Below are 22806 nucleotides of genomic sequence, written 5' to 3' on the forward strand. Positions count from 1 at the left end.
CATGAATTGTTTTAGATTACTGGGTATGAATCGAACTCTAAATGTGCTACAGCCACGAAATCACTCTTTCGCGCTGGGCTACAGAAGCTACTGAAGCGCGCGGAGGTGGAGCACGGAGAACATAACGCACGCATGCTCATCTATGATGCTGCTCAGATTATTGCAATCGATGTTCATTACTGAACTCGGAGACAAACACACTTCACAAGATATGCCTACTCTATTTCTCCGGAGCTAAAATCCTGTCATGGGCAGTAGTTTACACATTTTCTAAACAGAGACGCATAAATAGGATATTTATGGATAACGTAGGATAACGTGAGGAAGACTAGGCAGCCAAGCCAACCGTGAGTGAGACAACATTTGGTCACAATTTCAAAATTCAAACAGAATCAACAAATTCGAACTCGAAAAGGGGGCTGGGTACGTTTTCGGAACACGTCCAAAACGATGGAGTTACATAACTTCCGAAAACAACGCCAGTTTGTGGGCAAGGCAAGCCCACTCGATACTAATCAACCAAGGGGCACACACACCCCTCTATCGTCAACGCCCCCTCCACAATCTCCCTCCCCGATAGGTCCAGGCAGAGATGAAAAAAACAACAACAAGGGCTTTAAAAACATCCACATTGTTCCGTCCATCAGTAACATCTGGTCATCAAACCGGGGTACTGTGGCTACATTCTCCTGTTTTCCGGCGCATTTTTTTATTCTCCTCCATCTCCGGGGAGGACAGAAATCAAAGTTTATAGTTCTTTCTTGCGTGAACCCAAAACGCGAACATGCCCAGCAAGAGAAAGAAGAACAAGCTCCGCATGAGAAGGGTGGTAAGTGCGGACCACCTGGGCGCGTTCAGTTTCTCAGTGTTGTAGCTAATTAGGCCAGTGGTTCCCAACCAGGGGTACTTGGCCTATCAACATGGGATAATTGAGAAGACTCATGAGACTATAGGCCAACTGTTAAAATGCACATGAGGAGTACTTCAGGGGTACTCTGGGCAGAGCAAACTTCAGTTGGTGGTACAGTAACCGAAATAGGTTGGGAACCACTGAATTAGGCTATGATCACCTGCGATGTTTGGAATTAATTTTCGCTCCATGTTTTCATCCACTCAGGTAATTGAAGTCCATTGAACATTTCATCCATTAAAATTATGCAATTTCAATGGATGAAATGTTCAATGCACTTCGATTACTATATGTGTGTGTGTATGGAATGGATGAAGGATCGGTACCATGGATGAACAAACCTTGTACGCTAACTAAATTGTTTTTCAAACCTAAATTACTTCAGTCATGCATTTTTAAGCCGAGTGGATGCATGTGAAGAAACCACTGCCAAGATGTCCGTCATACATGCTTAACATAATTTCCAATCCATCCATTCCAATCCACCCAACTACATGGCGGGCACACTGCATTGGATGTGGCTCGCCGTTCCTCTCCTTGCTGGCTTTCCGCGATAACACAGCGCGCTGTTGGCAATGTTTGATAAGGGCCGTGCATAAAGTTCGATCTCGCTGTGTATGCTTCTCGGCCAAGTAGGCTATCTACAAATTGTTATAAACAATCAGTGACGTGGTCATGCTGGTTCGTAGATTTTGTCAATTGAATGAACGGTTTATCACAAGCACGCAACATCGGCGCAAATTGCGCTCATATGCAGTGGGTGCGCTCGAAGTTTGTGGTTGCAATTGCTTGGTCAGTCATTGGGCATAAACTGTCAGCTATTCATTGAATTATCGTGAGCGGAGTTATAGCATTTAACGTACTGGTCGGATTCGTAAAACATCTTAATTGTATGCTCAGAGGTGGAATGGCAATAATTTACTCTTTTACACAAGCACATATCTTGCAAGATGCTCTGCACATTCTGTACCTGGGGCTTGGGTGGAGGAGCCTTTCCTTCATAGGGAGGGGGGGGGGGGGGGCAGAGGAGTTAAATGTGTTCTCCATCTTAGAACCTGTGCCCCCCTCCATTTATACCATGATCACCTTATGCAACAAAGGGACACATTTCTCCACTTTTACCACCTAGCAATGTGTATTCTTCAATTAACATAAATTAATTAGAATGTATATTCTACAAATCATTTAGATGTTATCCAAGGCTCTTTCATAGGCCTGCCGTAAGTCAGTTAATATTGTACATGCACTACACTTAAGATCCCTTGCAAATACTTCTCAGTATGGTGAGATTGGAGTTCTCCTAAGCACCCTCCCCCCTAACTCAAACCAAGGCTGTATTTGGTAATGAATTTTATGCATGCCATGGGCCTGTGCAATCTTTGAAACCTGTCACAGAAGCCCAGATAAAAACTTATCCCAAATCCTTATCACCTTTGCATGCTCAAGATATCTATGGAGGTGCATGGGTGTCTTTGATATTTACATGGATGACATTACTAAAGAAGTATGGTGAACAATAATATATAATATGCATTAACATTACTAAACAAATATTGTGAACAGTACAATTTGGAAGACAAGATGTCTATAAGAATATATATATATATATATATATAAACTTCCATGCACACTGAAATCTGTATCATGTTATGTAATTATGAACCTAAATGTATTGTTGTTGATGTGTATTTATGCGAATGATTTGATAGTAAAATTAAAATGTGAAACTTCAATAAAGATCTTTTTTAACAAAAACAAGACAGCAGGGGACTCTCTTGCTGATTGACGCTCCGATCACTAACTAGGGCGCATGTTCTGCTTCAGTGCTTTTCTTAACTTGTGCTTTTTACATGTGCTCCCCTGCCCCTTCAAACAAGTCTCTCTAGTTTCTTTCCAAAGGATGACGATGTCTGGTAAATGGTTTTAAGTCTACTCCTATTGACTGGCTCAACTCTAAATCGTACCAGTGCAAAGGGGCAGGAGGTGTTGTTTTGACTGACAGACCAAAAGGCAGAGCTGTTTTTTTATGTACACTCACTGGGCTTATGCGCTTGGCAGCTCTGTAAACTCTGCTGGCTGGCCGGGCCTCTCTCGCAGCTAACGAGGCATAGGGTGTGATTATAACATGATTATAATAAGATTGATGTGATTAGTTCAGTCTTCCCTGCGGGGCCCCATCCCTAGCCCTGAGCCCTGCTGACTCGCAGGTTTCGGTCCCGCCTGACTTGACGTGTCAGAATCACTCGGAGTCAGACAATTTACCACCATTATCCAACCTGTTTTGCCCCCCCCTCCGCCGCATTGATTGGCACCATAGCCCAAAGGTTTAGTCCTCTGTCCTCTCTGTGAAAACATGTTGGTCCTAGTTTGGTATTCCTGGTATTTCATCGAATAGAATAGGCCCTCTCCCCTTAACTCCAAACTAGACAAGTAATTCAATAACAAACAGCCCTCTGGCTGGATTACCTTCAGCAACCTCTCCTCATATTTTTTCTCTACATCTCTCACTGTTTAATCAAAGCAGAGGGATTCATAGTAAAGTTCATCAGACACACTTCTCTCTCTGTCTTTGTGTTGAGCAGCAGGCCCAGAGGAGGGTCCTTGAGGAGCAGCATTCTACTGGCGCAGGCAAAGGAACCTCAGGAGTGGCTGCCGTGGCACCCCCCAGTAGTAAAGGTCCAGTAGTAAAGGTCCCAGTCGTAAAGCCCCCTGAAATATCCAATTGTCACCCCCTTATTCCCCCCACTATAGTAGTAAAGGTCCCATTCGTACAGCCACCGGCCCCAGTCAAATTACCAGAGCCTGAGCCTGCGGTGGCGGTTGTAGAGCCTGAAGTGGTAGCAGCTGAGGTTGAAGTTGAGACCCCAGTCGAAGCTCCAGTGGAGGTTGAAGTCGAGGCCCCAGAAGAAGTCCCAGTCGAGGACCCAGTCGAGGCCCCAGAAGAAGTCCCAGTCGAGGCTCCAGAAGAAGTCCCAGTCGAGGCACCAGTCGTAGAAGCAGAAGCTCCAGTTGAGCCCCCTACAGAAGAAACTACAGCAGGGCAGGAAGTTGAAGAAAGCATAATTCCAGGGACTGAGCCAGTAACTGAGGTAAGTACCCGCTCTCCCATTTTGAATTTGTTTGGGAATGGGGAGGATATGGGTTCAGGTGGTTTCTGATGTGTTGGGCATGGACTGGGATTTTTTTACATTTCTTTTCACAAGTGACATAGTTTCTGTACCAAACATTAAACCAGCACCCAACAATTGAGTAAAGTTATATATTTGCTGTGCAAAATGGTTCCCTGGTTGCTTTGCTGTGCAAAATGGTTGCCTTGGTTGCTTTCCATGGAAATGAGATGAAGTAGTGTTAGCGTGGTGTGGAAAGGAGATGGGGGGGCAGTAGGAGAACAGCATGTTCTATTTAACAGAGGCTGTACATGTACAGGAGTGTAGGCAGGGCCCCTGTTGCAGTCACTATACATTAACCTTGTCTACTGTAATTTGTCTTGGATGGATTTGTCTGTTCTAAAACTGATTTCACTTGTGTTTTCCAGAAGATTGTGGTAAGAGTAACTTAATAACATGAATACTTTCCTCTAAAGCTGTTAAGGTTTTCTAATGAACCAGGTTAGCTAACGCTTTCCCCTACACGTGACTGGCGTTAGTGCAATATTTTCTAAAGTTCCTCCGATGCTGTAGCTCCGATGCTGTAGCTCCGATGCTGTAGCTCCGATGCTGTAGCTCCGATGCTGTAGCTCCGATGCTGTAGCTCCGATGCTGTAGCTCCGATGCTGTAGCTATGACCACATATGACGTGTGTGCTGACATGTGCTCTCACATGTATGTGAGTGTGTAGCGAGGGATAAGGGGGTGGTTATATATGATGATGGACTCACGGTCAGCCGATAGACCTCCACAGTAAAGTACCAGCCCTTCACTCCCCTTGCAGTCTCTGAGGGCCCAGGCGGTGTTCAGCCCTCGGATCCCCGCCCCCCCAGCCCTCTTTTCCTCAGCCCTATGCTGCTGTGCTCACCGTAGACATGCCAGAAACGCCTTAGACACACACATACAGGCTTTCATAAAGGTACTTTGGACTCACGCACACACATAGTGGGTGTGTTATACACACTCGGTGTCAGGATAGTTTTATATAGTTGGTAAGATTTGCACATCCTTGTACTCTTAACATAGGAGCACTGAGACACTGCACGCGCCCAAATCCATAAACCGTCGGTGCAGGTAGAGAAAGGCTTGACAGTTGGTGGCTCTGGTCAGTCAGTCGGTTGCGGTTTCTTCACGATGGGGCTCATATTCAGCTGGCTGAGGGGGCCAAGGCCCCTAGACTCCACACCCCTACTGGACGTCACCGTAGAGACACAGGTGAGCCCCCCCTCTGATGGGGGGGTGTGTTTATCTTATCCTGAAAGGGAGGGGGCGGGGCATCTGAGGCCAAACATTTTGTACCAGGTTTCTCTCTTGGCTCCTCCCCTTTCCCGCTCTTCCCCTCTTGTGTGTCCAATTATAGGGCCCCTATAGAGGTGCACTTTCTGTCTGGCACCTGTTGTCACCTAGTGCCTCTGCATGATGTCCCCCCACCCTTGAGCCCCCCACCTTTCTAGTGCCTGCCTTCCTGGGCTGACTGAAACTAGGCATTTGTTATGAAAGGTGACCATTTTTTTCCTCCGCTTCACCCATCTCTCTCTGTCTCCCACATGTGGAAGCATTTACCATATAGGAAGCTTCTCCAGAATATAACACGAGGCTAGCTCTCCTATGTGTGCTGAATCATTTCTCTATTTTGGTCTCCAAAAGTTCCCCTCCATTGGAATTGGATTTCCATTTAGCTCTGTCAGGATTTCTGTAGTAAATGTCATTGTTCGTTTTTTACATTGTGGGTATATTGTTCCCTAGCTTCTACAGCAAAAACAGGAACTTGGCTACTAGGAAGGAGGAGGAGGAAGGGGGTGTGTACTAGGAACATTATGTCCATAATGTTCTCTGAAGGGGTTCAACTGTGGTCTGTCTGATAGAAAGGGCTGCACTAGGATCAGTTTTGTACATTTTGGCGAGACAGAGCTGCGATCAGACCAGTTTGGTACACAGTGTTCCACAACAGCTAGGGATGGTAGTAGCGGCTGTGGCTATGTGAATATAGGCTGCCAGTGGAAGGCCTGTAGCCCACAGTCTCTCCCTCCCTCTACACAGCTCTACCCAAGCTATATATTTACTTACCTTTAGCTATAGACTACGTGCTTGTTCAGTATAGTTATGGTGGCTCCTTTGTTTAAGGGTCCCTTCAACGGATCACTTTTAGACCCCTTGTCTTAGTAACATAACGTGCTAGAAAAATGCTGATGACTTTTTCTGTTAAAGGTCCCCAAAGCACACACATCCCTGGGATGCTCATCTTTTCAGTTCGCTGCAGCTAGCGACTGGAACGAACTGCAACGAACACTCAAACTAGACAGTTTTATCTCAATCTCTTCATTCAAAGACTCAATCATGGACACTCTTACTGACAGTTGTGGCTGCTTTGCGTGATGTATTGTTGTCTCTACCTTCTTGCCCTTTGTGCTGTTGTCTGTTCCCAATAACGTTTTTACCATGTTTTGTGTTGCTATCATGTTGTTGTCATGTTGTGCTGCTACCGTGCTGTGTTGTCATGTGTTGCTGCCTTGCTATGTTGTTGTCTTAGGTCGCTCTTTATGTAGTGTTGTGTTGTCTCTCTTGTCGTGATGTGTGTTTTGTCCTATATTTATATATATATTATTATTATATTTTTTTTAAATCCCAGCCCCTGTCCCCGCAGGAGGCCTTTTGGTAGGACGCCATTGTAAATAAGAATTTGTTTTTAAGTGACTTGCCTAGTTAAATAAAGATTAAATTAAATAAAAACATATAACTGCCCATTTGAACAGAGGTGTTCTATCTGCAGTTTGTATAATTTCGGTGTTTAACCATGTTCTGAGGTTTGGTCAATGTGGAGGTCGTGTGATTAGTGTCATCTGCTGTGATGGAACTGAGTAGGGGTGTTTTGTTAAGGTGTTATTCTTGTTGACTTGCTAATGGAACACTATCTCCCTCCAATAGGGTACCCGTTTTAGACAGGCTTTTTTCTGGCCTGGCTAGTATCATTTGTAAAGTAGCATATAGACTTTATGTAGGAGGGTATGCTCCAGTCCCAGTAATTGTAAATTATTTACAATCTCTGCACAAATGATGTGCTGTAGACCGTGTCAGTATTGGTCAACACACCTGATAGCACAGTGTGTGTGTTCAGTACCAAGTGTCCATGCTGTGAATTACACACCGAGGTGGGGAGATGGACCATGTGGCACAGAAGACAAAGGCTTGGTGGAGGGGAGGGGGTGAAGGCAAAGATGGTTTCCTCGTAACCTCCATCTTGAGCTATCAATAGATATTTGTTCTCTTTTCTCTGCCTGCCATGGAGAGAGGGAGATAGGAGGGGGGCGTGGCAGATCTCTGGCATTATGTAATTGGCTCTAACGTAACTTCGTGTTCCATACCCCCCCCACACACATACTCCTATGTAGCCGACACAAAGCCAGCACTGAGGGAGGTGTGTGTGCAGTGCACCCCTAGTGTATTTTCTAAGGAAAGGTGTATGATCTCTGAAAGTATATTTAGCAAAAACCTTGCATTTTTTACAACTGAGTGAAAAACATAACAATTGGGCACCACTGACCCACCCACCACTGTTTCTAAAATAAAATGCCATCATGTAGTTGTATTAATTATTTAATACAGAATTTAAATCTGAATTGCTTAATCCTAACCTGATGTTCCAAACCGGATGACTGCTACTCTGCCACTCCAATATCAGGCTAGTTTAACTTTATATCCACTTGACTATAGCAGTCAGTGAAATGTATATTCATAACGACTCCTTTCTCTCTACTTCTTCTAGGCCATACCCATTCCTGAGGCCCCTGTGTCAGTTCTTGCTGAATTTAAGGTAACCCCCCCCCCTCCAATCAACTCACTGAACTCTATTCCTCAACTCGCTGAACCAGTCATGGAGCCCCCGGGCACCCCGAAATTATCCCACAAGTCTTCTGCTGTTGCTCAAACATGGCTCTGGTTGAGCAGCAGGGTCTGAACAAAGAACAAGCCTGTCTACAGAAAGGTGTTCCTACATGCAGCTAACAAAAATACATGGAAATGTCTGCTCTATCCAAAATTACAACCAACTTATTGCAGCATTACCGCAAAAAAAAGACCAACATTGGATAAAGAAAATTGTTATAAACAAAATAAGTATAACAGTTTTATGTAAGGACCAAACAATGTACGGATGTGACATACAGATTGCAAAATAGTTGTGAAGAGATTTTCGATGTACCGAAAATCACACTTGGTTTATGAACTGATACACAAAACGACGCCGGATGCAAAATGTTAATTATTATACAAAATTCTTGCAACCAATAGAATGTTATAGCTTTGCAGCTTTGCAGATTTTTCTGCGAAGAGACAGAATCATTAGATCATTTTGATTTGGTCCTGTCCATATGTAGCTTGTTTTTGGTTGCAGGTTCAGGATTGGCTGAAGAATTGCAACATTTACCTGGAGTTAACTCTGCAAATAGCACTGCTGGGTGATCTGAAAAGTAATAGTCAATCGATCAATAATATAATAATACTCATAGCAAAAGTGTTTATCTTTAATTGACAATCTCTAAACTACAGTATGAGAATAGAAAGGTTCATAACTTTTGTGAAACATCACAGCACAATTGAAAAATTCGGAAAGTATTCAGGCCCCTTGACTTTTTCCACATTTCCATCAGTATTCAGACCCTTTACTCTGTACTTTGTTGAAGCACCTTTGGCAGCGATTACAGCCTCGAGTCTTCTTGGGTATAAGATTGGGAGAAACTCCCCAAACAAAGTGTGCCATTCTTCTCTGCAGATCCTCCCAAGCTCTGTCAGGTTGGATGGGGAGCGTCGCTGCACAGCTATTTTCAGGTCTCTCCAGAGATATTCGATCGGGTTCAAGTCCGGGCTCTGGCTGGGCCACTCAAGGACATTCAGAGACTTGTCCTGAAGCCACTCCTGCGTTGTCTTGGATGTGTATTTAGGGTTGTTGTCCTGCTGGAAGATGAATCTCTTTGCCCCAGTGATGTCCTGAGCACTCTGGAGCAGGTTTTCACCAAAGATCTCTCTGTACTTTGCTCCATTCATCTTTACTACTCTCCCAGTCTCTGCCACTGAAAAACATCCCCACATCATGCTGCCACCACCAGGCTTCACCATAGGGATGGTGCCAGGTTTCCTCCAGACGTGATGCTTGGCATTCAGGACAAAGAGTTCTATCTTCGTTTCATCAGACTAGAGAATCTTGTTTCTCATAGTCTGAGAGTCTTTAGTTGCCTTTTGGCAAACTCCAGGTGAGCTGTCATGTACCTTTTACTGAGGAGTGGAGTTCTGCAGGAGTTCCGTCTGGCCACTCTACCATAAAGGCCTGATTGGTGGAGTTCTGCAGAGATGGTTGTCCTTCTGGAAGGTTCTCCGATCTCCACAGAGGAACTCTGGAGCTCTGTCAGAGGGACCATCGGGTTCTTGGTCACCTACCTGACCAAGGCCCTTCTCCCCCGATTGCTCAGTTTGTCCGGGCGGCCAGCTCTAGAAAGAGTCTTGGTGGTTCCAGACTTCGTCCATTTAAGAATGATGGAGGCCACTGTGTTCTTGGGGACCTTCAATTCTGCAGACATTTTTTGGTACCTTTCCCCATATCTGTGCCTCGACACAATCCTGTCTCGGAGCTCTACGGACAATTCCTTCGACCTCATGGCTTGGTTTTTGCTCTGACATGCACGGACAACTGTGGGACCTTACATAGACAGGTGTGTGTCTTTCCAAATCATGTCCAATCGATTGGAGTCCACCTGTGGTTAATTCAATTAAGTTGTAAAAACATCTCAAGGATCATCAATGGAAACAGGATGCACCTGAGCTCAATTTTTTTGTCTCATAGCAAAGGGTCTGAATACTTATGCAAATAAGGTATTTGTTTTTTATTAGGAAACATTTATAAACCTGTTTTCGCTTAGTCATTTTGGGGCATTGTGTGTAGATTGATGAGGAAAATGCTTTATTTAATCCATTTTAGAATAAGGCAGTAACAAAATGTGGAGAAAGGGTCTGAATACTTTCCGAATGCACTGTATTTCAGTAACACTACTAAGAATGCAAGATGCCAAAGCGAGGAACCCCCAATAAAGAACTGTCCAGTCCACAATGGAACATAGTTGTACTTTGCAGTCATGAGAGGAAATGTTTTAATTCCATTAAATGTAATTGAATCTCCCAGAAGTGTTACTGGCCTCAGCTCTTCCTTCCTATTTTGTTTTATTACAGATATCACACGTACACTCAGCAACGCCGATGAGTACCTTAACGATGAAGACTGACTGATTTAATATATTTTAGAATAAAGATGTAACGTAAAATGTGGAAAAAGTCAAGGGGTCTGAATACTTTCCGAATGCACTGTATATGGCAAATAAAAAATCTAAACTGGATGGTGTTCAGAGATAGATGGGAGGGGTTGAGGGTAGCTGAAGCATGAGACTAAAAACAAACAAAAATAACTAATGTATAATATACTATGCCCGTAAAATGTATATAGTATGTAAAGCTGGAAGTAAAATCCATTAGCTTAGTCCAATTAGGGGAGGGGTGGTAGGTTTAGGGGAAAATAATAAAGTACAAATAAATATATATGGGGGATTGGAAATTATGCAGACAATTGCATTGACAGAAGCCACAATCTATTTGCATTATTAAAGCTGATACCCCCTAAAATAAATAATTTTTAAAAAGGTGTTCCTACTAGTATGACACCTTCCTCCCACCTTTTCACTACCAGTGTGTTCAACAACTACCTCTCCTTCTGCATTAAGTTGGACCATTAACGGTACTCTTTATTTTATAAATATGTACACTAACTCCTTGTTGTCCCTGTTCAGGTCGAAAACTCCGTAGCCATTACCACAGAGATCGCACAGGTAAAATATGACCTTTGTCGCTAGTCTGTCACTGTGCAATATGAAAATAATATAGTGCATGCCATTTTAGTCCAAGTGATACTGGGCCCGGTTTCCTAAAACCATCGTTATTAATGTTGCACTTAAAAACGTTAGTAATTTAACGGCTGCCTCAGACAACTCATAGAACAGCTAAGTGCATCGTAGGGTGCTTTTTTTTCCCCCCTCCCGTGTCACTTTACACAGAAGATCTCCACTAAACATACAATCACAGGGTTTATCTATCTCTGTTGAGTTCTATTTATCTACTTCTAGACTACTGTCTGTAATTGCTCAATATAGTTCATGATGTGTAGCCTAATGTGCGCAATGATGAATTAATGGATTTTTATTGGGTAAGCATTAGAATTAGCCACCTCAATATTTACACCCGTAGGTGGTAATATTGCTCTAGGAGCTGATCAGTCATCTGTAGTGTGAAATAATTCTAATGTTATGGTAAGATTTGAATAGGGAAAGCTGATCTTTTGATCCTATCAGTATTGGCACATGCTCCAACAATGCACTTAGCGACCACTCTCTCTGAGGGGTGTTTTGGGAAACGCATCTTCGGCTATTGTAAGAAAGATGCATCGTTAAAACACTCATAAGCCTAAGTTCCATCGCTATCGGGAAATCGGGCCCAGGTGCAAGGTAGAACCTGCAGTGAATCTAAGGTGTTTCATTAGTAGCCTACTGTGTGTATATCAGCCATACTGCCCTTGCATGGTGTGGTGTTTGACGGTGTTCCACTGCATGTTTAGACTCATGAAGAGCCGTGGCTCGAGGCTGAAGTGGAGGCTGAAATAGTTGACGAGGTCCAAGTGAAAGTAGAGGCAGTAGTTGAGGAAGAACCAGAGCCCGATCCCGTGGTCAAGGCCGAAGCTGCCCCAGTTGTAGAAGCTGAACTTGAACTCGAAGAGTCGGGAATCAAAGACGGAGACAGTCCTTTTGTCAAAGCTGAAGTCATTCCTGAAGATATTGATGTCGAAGAGGTGCTACATCTCTCTGCCTCTGTTGAAAACTCAACTCGAGCCCTTTGTGTTCTGTTACGTGATGTTGTCTTGTGTGAATGTGCATGTAGTGTGTGGTTTGCTCTGTTCCTTCCCTTTTCTCTTAAACAGCATTCAGAAAGCATCTGATAAGATTTTTATTTTAGATTTTTTTATTGTAATTTCTCCTCTTTTCAGCATGAGACTGTTATGACAGAGGCACCTGAAGATGTTCCAGTGGTAAGCTGAATTTCTTACTACATTGAACAAAAAAATAAACGCAACATGCAACAATTTCAAAGACTTTACTGAGTTACAGTTCATATAAGGATATCAGTAAATTGCAATTAATTCATTAGGACCTAATCTATGGATTTCACATGACTGGGAATACAGATATGCATCTGTTGGTCACAGATACCTTGAAAAAAGGTAGGGTCATGGATCAGAACCAGTCGGTATCTGGTGTGACCACAATTTGCCTCATGCAGTGCGACACAATTCCTTCGCATAGAGTTGATCAGGCTGTTGATTGTGGCCTGTGGAATGTTGCTGGATATTGGCGGGAACTGCAACACGCTGTTGTACACGTCGATCCAGTTCATCCCACATGCTCAATGGGTGACTTGTCTGGTAAGTATGCAGGCCATGGAAGAACAGACATTTTCAGCTTCCAGGAATTGTGTACAGATCTGTCCAGTACAGTTGAAACTGGGATTAATCTGTGAAGAGCACACTTTTCCAGCATGCCAGTGGCCATCGAAGGTGAGCATTTGCCCACTACTGAAATCGATTACGACGCCAAACTGCTTCAGGTCAAGACCTTGGTGAGGACGACGAGCACGCAGATGAGCTTCCCTGAGAAGGTTTCTGACAGTTTGTGCAGAGATTCTTCGGTTGTGCAAACCCACAGTTTCATCCTGGACTGCCGTGGTTACATGTGGTCTGTGGTTGTGAGGCCGATTGGACATACTGCCAAATTCTCTAAAACGACGTTGGAGGCGGCTTATGGTAGAGAAATGAACATTCAATTATCTGGCAACAGTTCTGGTGGACATTCCTGCAGTCATTGTCAGTTGCAAGCTCCCTCAACTTGAGCCATCTGTGGCATTGTGTTTTGTGTGACAAAATTATACATCTTAGTGGCCTTTTATTGTCCCCAGCACAAGGTGCACCTGTGTAATGATCATGCTGATTAATCAGCTTCTTAATATGTCACACCTGTCAGATGGATGGATTATCTTGGCAAAGGAGAAATGCTCACTAACAGGGATGTAAACAAATTTGTGCACAAAATATGAGAGAAATTAGCTTTTTGTCCATATGGGAAATTTCTGGGATATTTTATTTCAGCTCATGAAACATGGGACCAACATTTTACAACACTTTATATTTTTGCTCAGTATCTTTTTTTAATTGTGCAACTTCTTATACATTGTAATGATGTGCGCTGAGAGTCGAAACATAAAATGGGGCGGCAGGTAGCCTAGTGGTTAGAGCGTTGGACTAGTAACCGAAAGGTTGCAAGATTGAATCCCCGAGCTGACAAGGTAAAAATGTTAACCCACTGTTCCTAGGCTGTCATTGAAAATAAGAATTTGTTCTTAACTGACTTGCCTAGTTAAATAAAGGTTAAAAAAATAAAACGGAACATAATACAAAACAAGAAGCACAGACAGGAAACAGAAACAATGACGCCTGGGGAAGGAACCAAAGGGAGTGACATATATAGGGCAGGTAATCAAGGAAGTGAGGGAGTCCAGATGAGTGATGGTGACAGGTGTGTGCCATAATGAGCAGCCTGTTGACCTAGAGGCCGGAGAGGGAGCACATGGGACATATTATCTAGATGAATTTTCAAAGCGTTCGTATCAGTTCAACGCAGGCTGGGCTTTTGAGCTAGTGATCGTTCCTATTAGGAAGAATCGCTGGAGCACTTCACAAATTTGACACTTCTGTGTTTGCTTAATACAAACAGGACCCAGGAAGCAATGGTAGATTGTCACCTAATTTTTGCTTTGGTGTTAAACTGACATGTGCCCCAACCTCTCACCTCCCAGGAGACAGAAATTATCCCAGAAAAGCTGTGGAAGCCCGTGGAAGCACAGGTCGAAGAAGCCCCCATAGCCGAGGTCGCTCCAGCAGAGCTCCTCGTAGAGGTAAGGCTGACCAAGATATGGCATTCTCAGTCCGTTCACTTTTCTAAGTAAGAAAGTTGAAATGGAAGTGAAGTTGGAATTTGTATTTCTGAACATTGGGCTCATGTGTAACTCTGTCTATTCTCTCCAGGCCCCAGTAGACCCTGTCATCAACATAATGGCTGACTTTGCCATCACAGAATCTGTTCCCGTTGTGGAGGCAGCCATGGCTGAGCAGGTGACACTCGCGCTCCAATCATACCCACTCTTGACACATACACACAAGTACCACATTTAGGTGTGCACAGTATTCCGGATAGTAGCACATACAGTGCCTTGCAAAAGTATTCATCCCCCTTGGCGTTTTCTTATTTTGTTGCATTACAACCTATAATTTTAAATTGATTTTTTGTTGGATTTCATGTAATGGACATATACAAAATAGTCCAAATTGGTGAAGTGAAATGAAAAAAATTACTTGTTTCAAAAAATTCTAAAAAATAAAAATAACAGAAAAGCGGTGCGTGCATTGGTATTCACCCCCTTTGCTATGAAGCCCCGAAATAAGATCTGGTGCTACCAATTGCCTTCAGAAATCACATAATTAGTTAGATTGCACACAGTTGGACTTTATTTTTAGTGTCACATGATCTCAGTTATATATACAAACCTGTTCTGAAGGGCCCCAGAGTCTGCAACACCATTAAGCAAGGGGCACCACCAGGCAAGTGGCACCATGAAGACCAAGGAGCTCTCCAAACAGGTCAGGGACAAAGTTGTGGAGAAGTACAGATCAGGATTGGGCTATAAAAAAATATCCCAAACTTTGAACATCCCACAGAGCACCATTAAATCCATTATAAAAAAATTGAAAGAATATGGCACCACAACAAACCTGCCAAGAGAGGGCCGCCCACCAAAACTCACAGACCAGGCAAGGAGGGCATTAATCAGAGAGGCAACAAAGAGACCAAAGATAACCCTGAAGGAGCTGCAAAGCTCCACAGCGGAGATTGGAGTATCTGTCCATAGGACCATTTTAAGCCGTACACTCCACAAAGCTGGGCATTATGGAAGAGTGGCCAGAAAAAAGCCATTGCTTAAAGAAAGAAATAAGCAAACACGTTTGGTGTTCATCAAAAGGGATTTGGGAGACTCCCCAAACATATGGAAGAAGGTACTCTGGTCAGATGAGACTAAAATTTAGCATTTTGGCCATCAAGGAAAACGCTATGTCTGGCACAAACCCAACACCTCTCATCACCCCGAGAACACCATCCCCACAGTGAAGCATGGTGGTGGCAGCATCATGCTGTGGGGATGTTTTTCATCGGCAGGGACTGGGAAACTGGTCAGAATTGAAGGAATGATGGATGGCGCTAAAAACAGGGAAGTTCTTGAGGGAAACCTGTTTGTCTTCCAGAGATTTAAGTTGGGACGGAGGTTCACCTTCTAGCAGGACAATGACCCAAAGCATACTGCTAAAGCATCACTTGAGTGGTTTAAGGGGAAACATTTAAATGTCTTGGAATGGCCTAGTCAAAGCCCAGACCTCAATCCAATTGAGAATATGTGGTATGACTTAAAGATTGCTGTACACCAGCAGAACCCATCCAACTTGAAGGAGCTGGAGCAGTTTTGCCTTGAAGAATGGCCAAAAATCCCAGTGGCTAGATGTGCCAAGCTTATAGAGNTAGCATACAGAGTCTAGCATACAGAGTCTAGCATACAGAGCCTAGCATACAGAGTCTAGCATACAGAGCCCAGCATACAGAGTCTAGCATACAGAGTCTAGCATACAGAGTCTAGCATACAGAACCTAGCATACAGAGTCTAGCATACAGAGTCTAGCATACAGAGTCTAGCATACAGAACCTAGCATACAGAGCCTAGCATACAGAGTCTAGCATACAGAACCTAGCATACAGAGCCTAGCATACAGAGCCTAGCATACAGAGCCTAGCATACAAAGCCTAGCATACAGAGCCTAGCATACAGAGCCTAGTTTAAGCTGAACATCTTTGACAGCACGAGACCTGCAGCTACAGCTCCTGGTGCTGCTGGAGGGAAATGTGCTTTTATAAGCCCAATCATTGTGCAACAATTCTAACTGAAATCTCATGTTAAAAACAATTTTGATAGCATGATAAAAAAGAGATACTATTTTTATTTCTCAACTGGTATTTGAAGTGCACTTCCCATTCGCCATTCTAAGTGCCTATAATGGCAGGTAGGCTTCAGTGCGTCACACACCACTTTGCAATGAGCTGGAGGCCGTATGCATTTGGAAAACATATACTAAATAGTTTGAAACCTGAACATTATACTACATATTATGAGGCATGTTTACCATTCTTTAAAGTAGTCTAGCCAAAATAAGACCAAATGTGGATGCAATTATTTTATAAAAACTTTATGTTATTGAAACCAGTAACCTACAGTGAGCTCCAAAAGTATCGGGACAGTGACACATGTTTTGTTTGTTTTGTTTTGGGTCTGTAATCCAGCACTTTGGATTTGAAATTATACAATGAGCGAGTTTAAAGTGCAGACTGTCAGCTTTAATTTTAGGGTATTTTCATTCATAGTGGGTGAACCGTTTAGAAATTACAGCACTTTTTGTACATAGTCCCTTCATTTTAGGGGACAACAAGTATTGGGACAAATTCACTTATGTGTATTAAAGTAGTCCCATATTCCTAGCACGCAATAATTACATTATTTGCCATTCATTTTTAAACGGTTCACCTGATATGGATGAAAATACACTCAAATTAAGCTGACAGTCTGCACTTCATAGTCATTGTATCATTTCAAATTCAAAGTGCTGGATTACAGAGCCTAAACAAATAACAAATTGGGGTTAGTAGATTGACATAGGCTTGTGGTTTGGTTGTTCATTACTCGTCTTGTTGGCTGAGCAAAAGTAAATGTGGGAGTTATTCTAACATCTTTAAATGGAATTCGGCAAGAAGACCCACACCGTTCATCCTTGAGGTTCATGATTTGTTAAGATGAATTACTATAATTTAAATGTGATTTCTGTCATTCTGAATACCGTGGGTGGACGCCCTGATCATGTTACGTATGGGTTTGGTAAATTTCTCAAATGTCAGGTATCGCAGTGCTAGCTGTGCCACAAGAGATCCTGGTTTGATTCCAGGCTCTGTCGCAGCCGGCCGCGACCAGAAGACCCATAGGGCGGCGCACAATTGGCCCAGCGTCGTCCGGGTTAGAGGAGGGTTTGGCCGGCAGGGATGTTCTTGTCCCTTCGCGCACTAGTGATTCCTGTGGCGGGCCGGGCGCAATGCACGCTGACACGGTCGCCAGGTGTACGGTGTTTCCGCCAACACATTGGTGCGGTTGGCTTCCGGGTTAAGCGGGCATTGTGTCAAGAAGCATTGTGGCTTGGCTGGGTTGTGTATCGGAGGATGCACGGCTCTCGACCTTCGCCTCTCGCGAGTCCGTACGGGAGTGGCAGCGATGGGACAAGACTGTAACAACCAATTGGATACCACGAAATTGGGGAGAAAAAGAGGTTAAAAACATTCTCGAATGTCCAGTAAATTAAAATGCTGCCAGTCAAATGTCCGGTGCCACATTTTCCTCATGGAAACCCTGGAGTGTGGGTGTGTGTGCTACTGTAGAAGGAAATATGGTGTTTGTTTTTGTTAGCATACACATACTACACAGTATTCTTTGCCTGTGTGTGTGTCAAATGGCATTTGTGACTGGTTGTCTGTCTTGTGTGTCTCCACAGTATTGGCTCTCTGATGAGGCGGGTATTTGTGATGCGGACTGTCAGCATGGTGTTCCAGAGCTCCCTCCTGACCGTGCTGGAACCTTCTCCACTCATGAAAGGTGAGAGAAGACCAGACCGCACTCTGACCACAACTTGACTAGGCAGCATTGACCACGTTTACATGCGCACAGTATTCCAGATAGTAGCTCATATCCCGCTTAAGGTCTTGTTCGGGATAAGCTGTTTACATGCACCTTTGATATCCTGCTCACGAGTATCCCTGTATCCATGAATAAACAGAATATTCCTCATATGGGTTAAATGGAATAGTAACTGAAATCTGGACACTGACTGTAGGTCTATAACCTCTCACATGTAGAGTAATAAAATATGAACTCTGCAGAATGATGCATTTCTTGCAGTAAAATTAGACAACAAATTGTAATTTTGTTTCAGGAACAGGAGTGGAGTAATGTGATTTCTTTCAGCATCTCTTAATGCACGTGTAACTTGTTTTCTTATCTTTGACACTTATGCAAGCAGACAGTATTTCAACCACATAAAATATGCACCCAAGACGAACTTTAGTCTTCTGAGCAACAAGTTATGACAAGAAGAGAAGCTGCATGTATCTAACATAGTTGACAAATGGCCTACCAAATGTTGGAAAATATAGGCAGAAAAGTATCCAAATTAGGGGTGAAAGTAGCATAAGCCAGTAGGCTATACGGTCCAAATAATTTGTTATGGAGGATCGAACTACATAGCTATAACATACTTTTTAAAATGATTTGTTTGACAATCAGATGAAAACATCACAACACCCATATGTGAAACAGTCCCTGCGGAGACCGTGAAAAACAACAGTAAACGGGATAAGATGTTTACATGCCACAGTATCCTGTCAAAAATCAACATCTCAGGCTTCTTTTCGGGGTTTCGCATAACCGCGATACAAGCTTTTTCGTGTTATTGTAAACGGGATATGATGTTTACATGCGTCAACTAAAAAACAGAATACTTGAGTATCCAGAATAATAAGAGGATATTGGTGTGCATGTAGATGTGGTCGTAGATGTGGTCACATGTTGTTTTGGCACACCTTCAATCATACAGTATGACCACCTGCTGATGTCCCCTTCCTCAAGTCCGACTGCGTGTCATCTCTGTTCAGGTGCCCGCAGTCCCAACGGATTCACTTGACGCCCTATCGGAGTTGCTGAACGACATCACTCGAGTCACTGAGCCTGCCCCTGTCACAGCTGAAAAAGTAATTGACGTGAGTCTCCTACATTTCTCTATGCAGAGATGCTTTAGTAGAGCAGACGTGACACAAAACACACTCCTGTAACCCTGTTGTCTGGTTGGTGTCAGGAGCCAGAGTGTGAGGAGAAAGAGGTGACAAAGATGGGGGTGAGAGACGACGTACTTCCACCCGATTACCGGCCCTGCTCGGAGGGCCTGATGGTCAGAGTTGAATCATAATAACCTAAACTTCTCATCCACTCACTAACTTTGAATAATGAATTCAACCAACTCTTTACTCAATCACCTTGCTATATAATAAGCCTTAACATAATCAAACACTTGGGTGTAGGCTATCCCCTCATAACTTGCCTCATTTTAAATGCTCTCGCACATTTTGAAATGTGGCATTCCAGGGGTTCTTCCTCTCTCTGCCATCTGTGGATCGATACTCCCTCGCCTCTCTCCTTGTGGTCTTCCTTTTTACATTCTGTTCATTCCCTTGGTTGTGGGCTGCTCCAGCTTGTTTCATTGCATTGGGCATGCCAAGTACTGTAGTGGGACTACTGTTTTTTTTTTACTACTCTGGATATTGATTAATTAGGATCCCCATTAGTGACAGCTAGTCTTACTGGGGTCCGACAACGAAAAATATTAGACCAAAAGAATACTTTACAATTGTTACACACACCTCTTGGGAGGGAACACACCCTGCTACACTCAACTCCCCGTGGAGTGAAAGAGGTATGGGATTGCAGGTGCGGGTAAGGATGACAAAGGCAGAGAATTACACCGTTAACAGGGAATCTCTGGAACACGGAACCAAAGCAAAGAAAGTTAAAGTTAAAGAGCCCCCTCTCCTACCCACAACTTATCTATTATTAACGCCACCTGGCGTGCTAACCAAAATACAGGGGGTAGTCCGCCCAGGTCTTACCTAGTGTGCATAGACAGAGTACATACTACGGGTATATGTATGCCCGCAGGCCTCTTGCCTAAGCACTCCCAAGGTGCCTTCCCCTTCCACCCTGGGAACAAATGAAACAGAATAATCAAAACAGTCCTTTTGACATAAACATATCTCCGCAGGACCAGCTACAAAATTCTTCACAAAAAGTGTCTGAGCAACAACCAACACAGAATATCAAAGAAGCTCTCCCTGAGCAACAAACAATACTGGGGCATACCCAGAAGCTCTTTCTTCCTAAACAAAGGAACTCTGGCTTTTAAGCTGCACAAGGAGTCTAATTGAAGACAGCTGTATCCTTTGACGAGAGGGCGGGGTCAGAGCTCCAATTATCGATGGGTCCGACCAATCGGCTGCTTAGGACTTCAGGAAGCCATTTTCTGAAATACACACATAGCCACATACAAACCCACAACAACACAGAAATTGGGGAACGTAACACAATTTACATACATTTAAAAACATGTCATGTGTGTGCAGCTATCAGTTATGTGTCAGTACATACACACAACAAGTAGGTCACATGGGGTAAGAAGCTTTGTTGGGAAAGAACTTGCAAGAAAGGCACTTCACTGTACTTGTGCACTTGACAACTTGAAACTTAGTGGTGCGCTCAACAACATTGACTGTCTGCGTTTGCTTTCACAGGCTAAAGAGGATATTGAAGCCCAGATGCAAATCGAGGCTAAAAAGGATGCCATAGATGAGAAGATGGTCCTTGACGTCATCTCTGGAGATTTATCCGCCCCCCACCCTGTCATCTCAGAACTGCAGTGTCACACGCAGCTCGCCGCCCCCAAGGTAGGAACCTATACCGTATTGAACTCTCCCAACCAATTGTGATCAGTCTTTAAGTATTTCAAATCAACCACCCTCGGTTCTAAACTCTTTTCTTGTTCTTTTAGGATATCCCAACAGAGGCAGTGCTGAATGGACAGATGGCAGCTGAGGTGGCCATTGAGGGATAGATCTCTATGGGTGACGACTTGTTTAATCTCCCTAAACACTGCATTTGAATGCATAAGGTCTGGATTGGCATTAACATTCTGTTATTGTTCCTGTCTCCCCACAGATTTCCTCAGTCAGTATGAAGGACTGAAGAGAGCCTGACGGTGAGCCGACCAGCGAACTTTACTTTTCATTTTTTAGGGCTTAAAGGGACCGCTGGGAAATTTGACAGACATCCAACACTCAGTGCCTTTCTTGCTTGGGTTCTTACAAAAAAAATATTAAACAAGTTTAAAATGCGATATGAAGGTGGGGGAATAAGACTTTTTTTTTTTTAATCAGAATGTGACAATTTGGAATAAACAAATGATGGCTTTCATAGATTTCTGTATCCCATTGCGTGTATTGTGGATTTGCATCAATTGTAAATGGCATGCATTGTGTATGAATACTGTAGAATTGATGAATGTGGCAATGGCTTGTCTTCACATTTGGACCATGTTTGTATGGATGAGAGGGATTAATTCCTTGTACACGTTTCCTGTTTTAACCTGGTTTGACGCCTTTTTGTGAAGGGACAGTATCGCAGTTTGTACAGTACCATAGCTACCCCCTCTTCTCCCTATCCCCATTGTGGTACTTTTGTTTTTTCAGGGACTGTATGATGACAGCTCCACCCTCTTTACTGTGTAGTGTCAGTGTGTCTACAGTCCCAAGTCTGTCCTGGGCAATGTGAAATGGTGTGTAGTTTTAGGTCCTCTGACCAGATGCTCTTAACATTTAATTACCTACGCTGCCAACTGAAAACAGAGTATGGGGGCCTGTAGATCCTGTTTTTAGTTTTTCTGTTTTGTATAGACCATATGATGTGGTACAACCGCTGTTTGTGTTCAGTTACGTGCTCTGGAAGAGACCATGGGGTTGTCATGTAATTGAGGAGCTGGGTTGGATTTCATTCACCTTTTTGAATAAAGATGTTACTCACCAAGTCCTTGATTCAGTTGTTGGCCTGTTTTCTACATTCCTTAGTAATCATGTTTTTGTTCGTTTTAACACATTCAGCTTGAGTTCCACATTAGCATAACGTTTGAAACTATAAATACTTTCAGGCAGCTGAAGCAAGCACATTTTGTGGGATGGAATACAGTTGTTATTAGCTCACAATCCTTTATCAGTAATTAATAGCACCACAATCTAGAAATGTTGCGATCGCACAGTTGGAGAGTGTTAACATTACATGGCAAAGCATAGCATACGGGTATGTGAGCTTGTTACTTTACCAAAGTGAGACATAATTACAACCAGGATTTCTGTCTGAAACCTGTTCAGGAAAAACTCCAGGCTCTAGTCCTTTGCTTCTAGGATGTTCAATTAGGAGACTGGAAGCATTTGACTTGTTGGGTGATTTATGTATTCATTTGGAGGATCTCCCCAGGTCCATAGATGTCTGCTACCTCGGCTGTGTTTACACAGGCAGCCTAATTCTGATCTTTTGACCAATTACTGGCAAAAGATATGATCTGATTGGTCAAAAGTCCAATTAGTGGAAAAATATCAGAATTGGGTTGCCTGTGTTAATGCAGCCTTAAAAGGATACTTCGGGGTTTTGGCAATGAATTGCTTTATTTACTTCCCCATAATCTCCCATGGTCAGATTCTGCATGTGAAGTTACAAACGTGTGAGAATTTCTCTTCTGGGTAACCGAGATTAACTTCCCCAGAGCCAGATGAACTCATGGATTTTTGTATCTCTGTGTGCAGTTTGAAGGGAGTTGCTAACTAGCGTTAGCGCAATGACTAGAGGTCTTTGGTAACAGTTAGCATGCTATTACCA

General features: G+C 43.4%; 1 protein-coding gene across 10 annotated transcripts; it reads left to right on the plus strand.

The window, feature by feature from the left end:
* The first annotated feature begins 615 nt into the window (after nt 1–615).
* Nucleotides 616–21961, plus strand: LOC111974550 (fibrous sheath CABYR-binding protein). 10 transcript variants are annotated; one of them, XM_070446930.1, is made up of 14 exons: nt 616–829; nt 3493–3807; nt 3844–3999; nt 7820–7867; nt 10884–10922; nt 11705–11935; nt 12131–12172; nt 13993–14091; nt 14222–14308; nt 18987–19091; nt 19187–19279; nt 20673–20825; nt 20930–21002; nt 21097–21961. In XM_070446930.1, exons 1-13 carry the CDS (start codon nt 785–787, stop codon nt 20990–20992), a joined length of 1476 nt encoding a protein of 491 aa, XP_070303031.1. In that variant the 5' UTR covers nt 616–784; the 3' UTR covers nt 20993–21002; nt 21097–21961. The 10 variants fall into 10 exon arrangements, with proteins under 10 accessions (XP_070303031.1, XP_023858098.1, XP_023858104.1 ...); XM_024002330.2 differs by having other exon boundaries at nt 3493–3999; nt 18987–19082; XM_024002329.2 differs by having other exon boundaries at nt 617–829; nt 3493–3999.
* Nucleotides 21962–22806: the final 845 nt, after the last annotated feature.

Source organism: Salvelinus sp. IW2-2015, linkage group LG15 (assembly GCF_002910315.2).
Source record: "Salvelinus sp. IW2-2015 linkage group LG15, ASM291031v2, whole genome shotgun sequence".
Taxonomy (NCBI): domain Eukaryota; kingdom Metazoa; phylum Chordata; class Actinopteri; order Salmoniformes; family Salmonidae; genus Salvelinus; species Salvelinus sp. IW2-2015.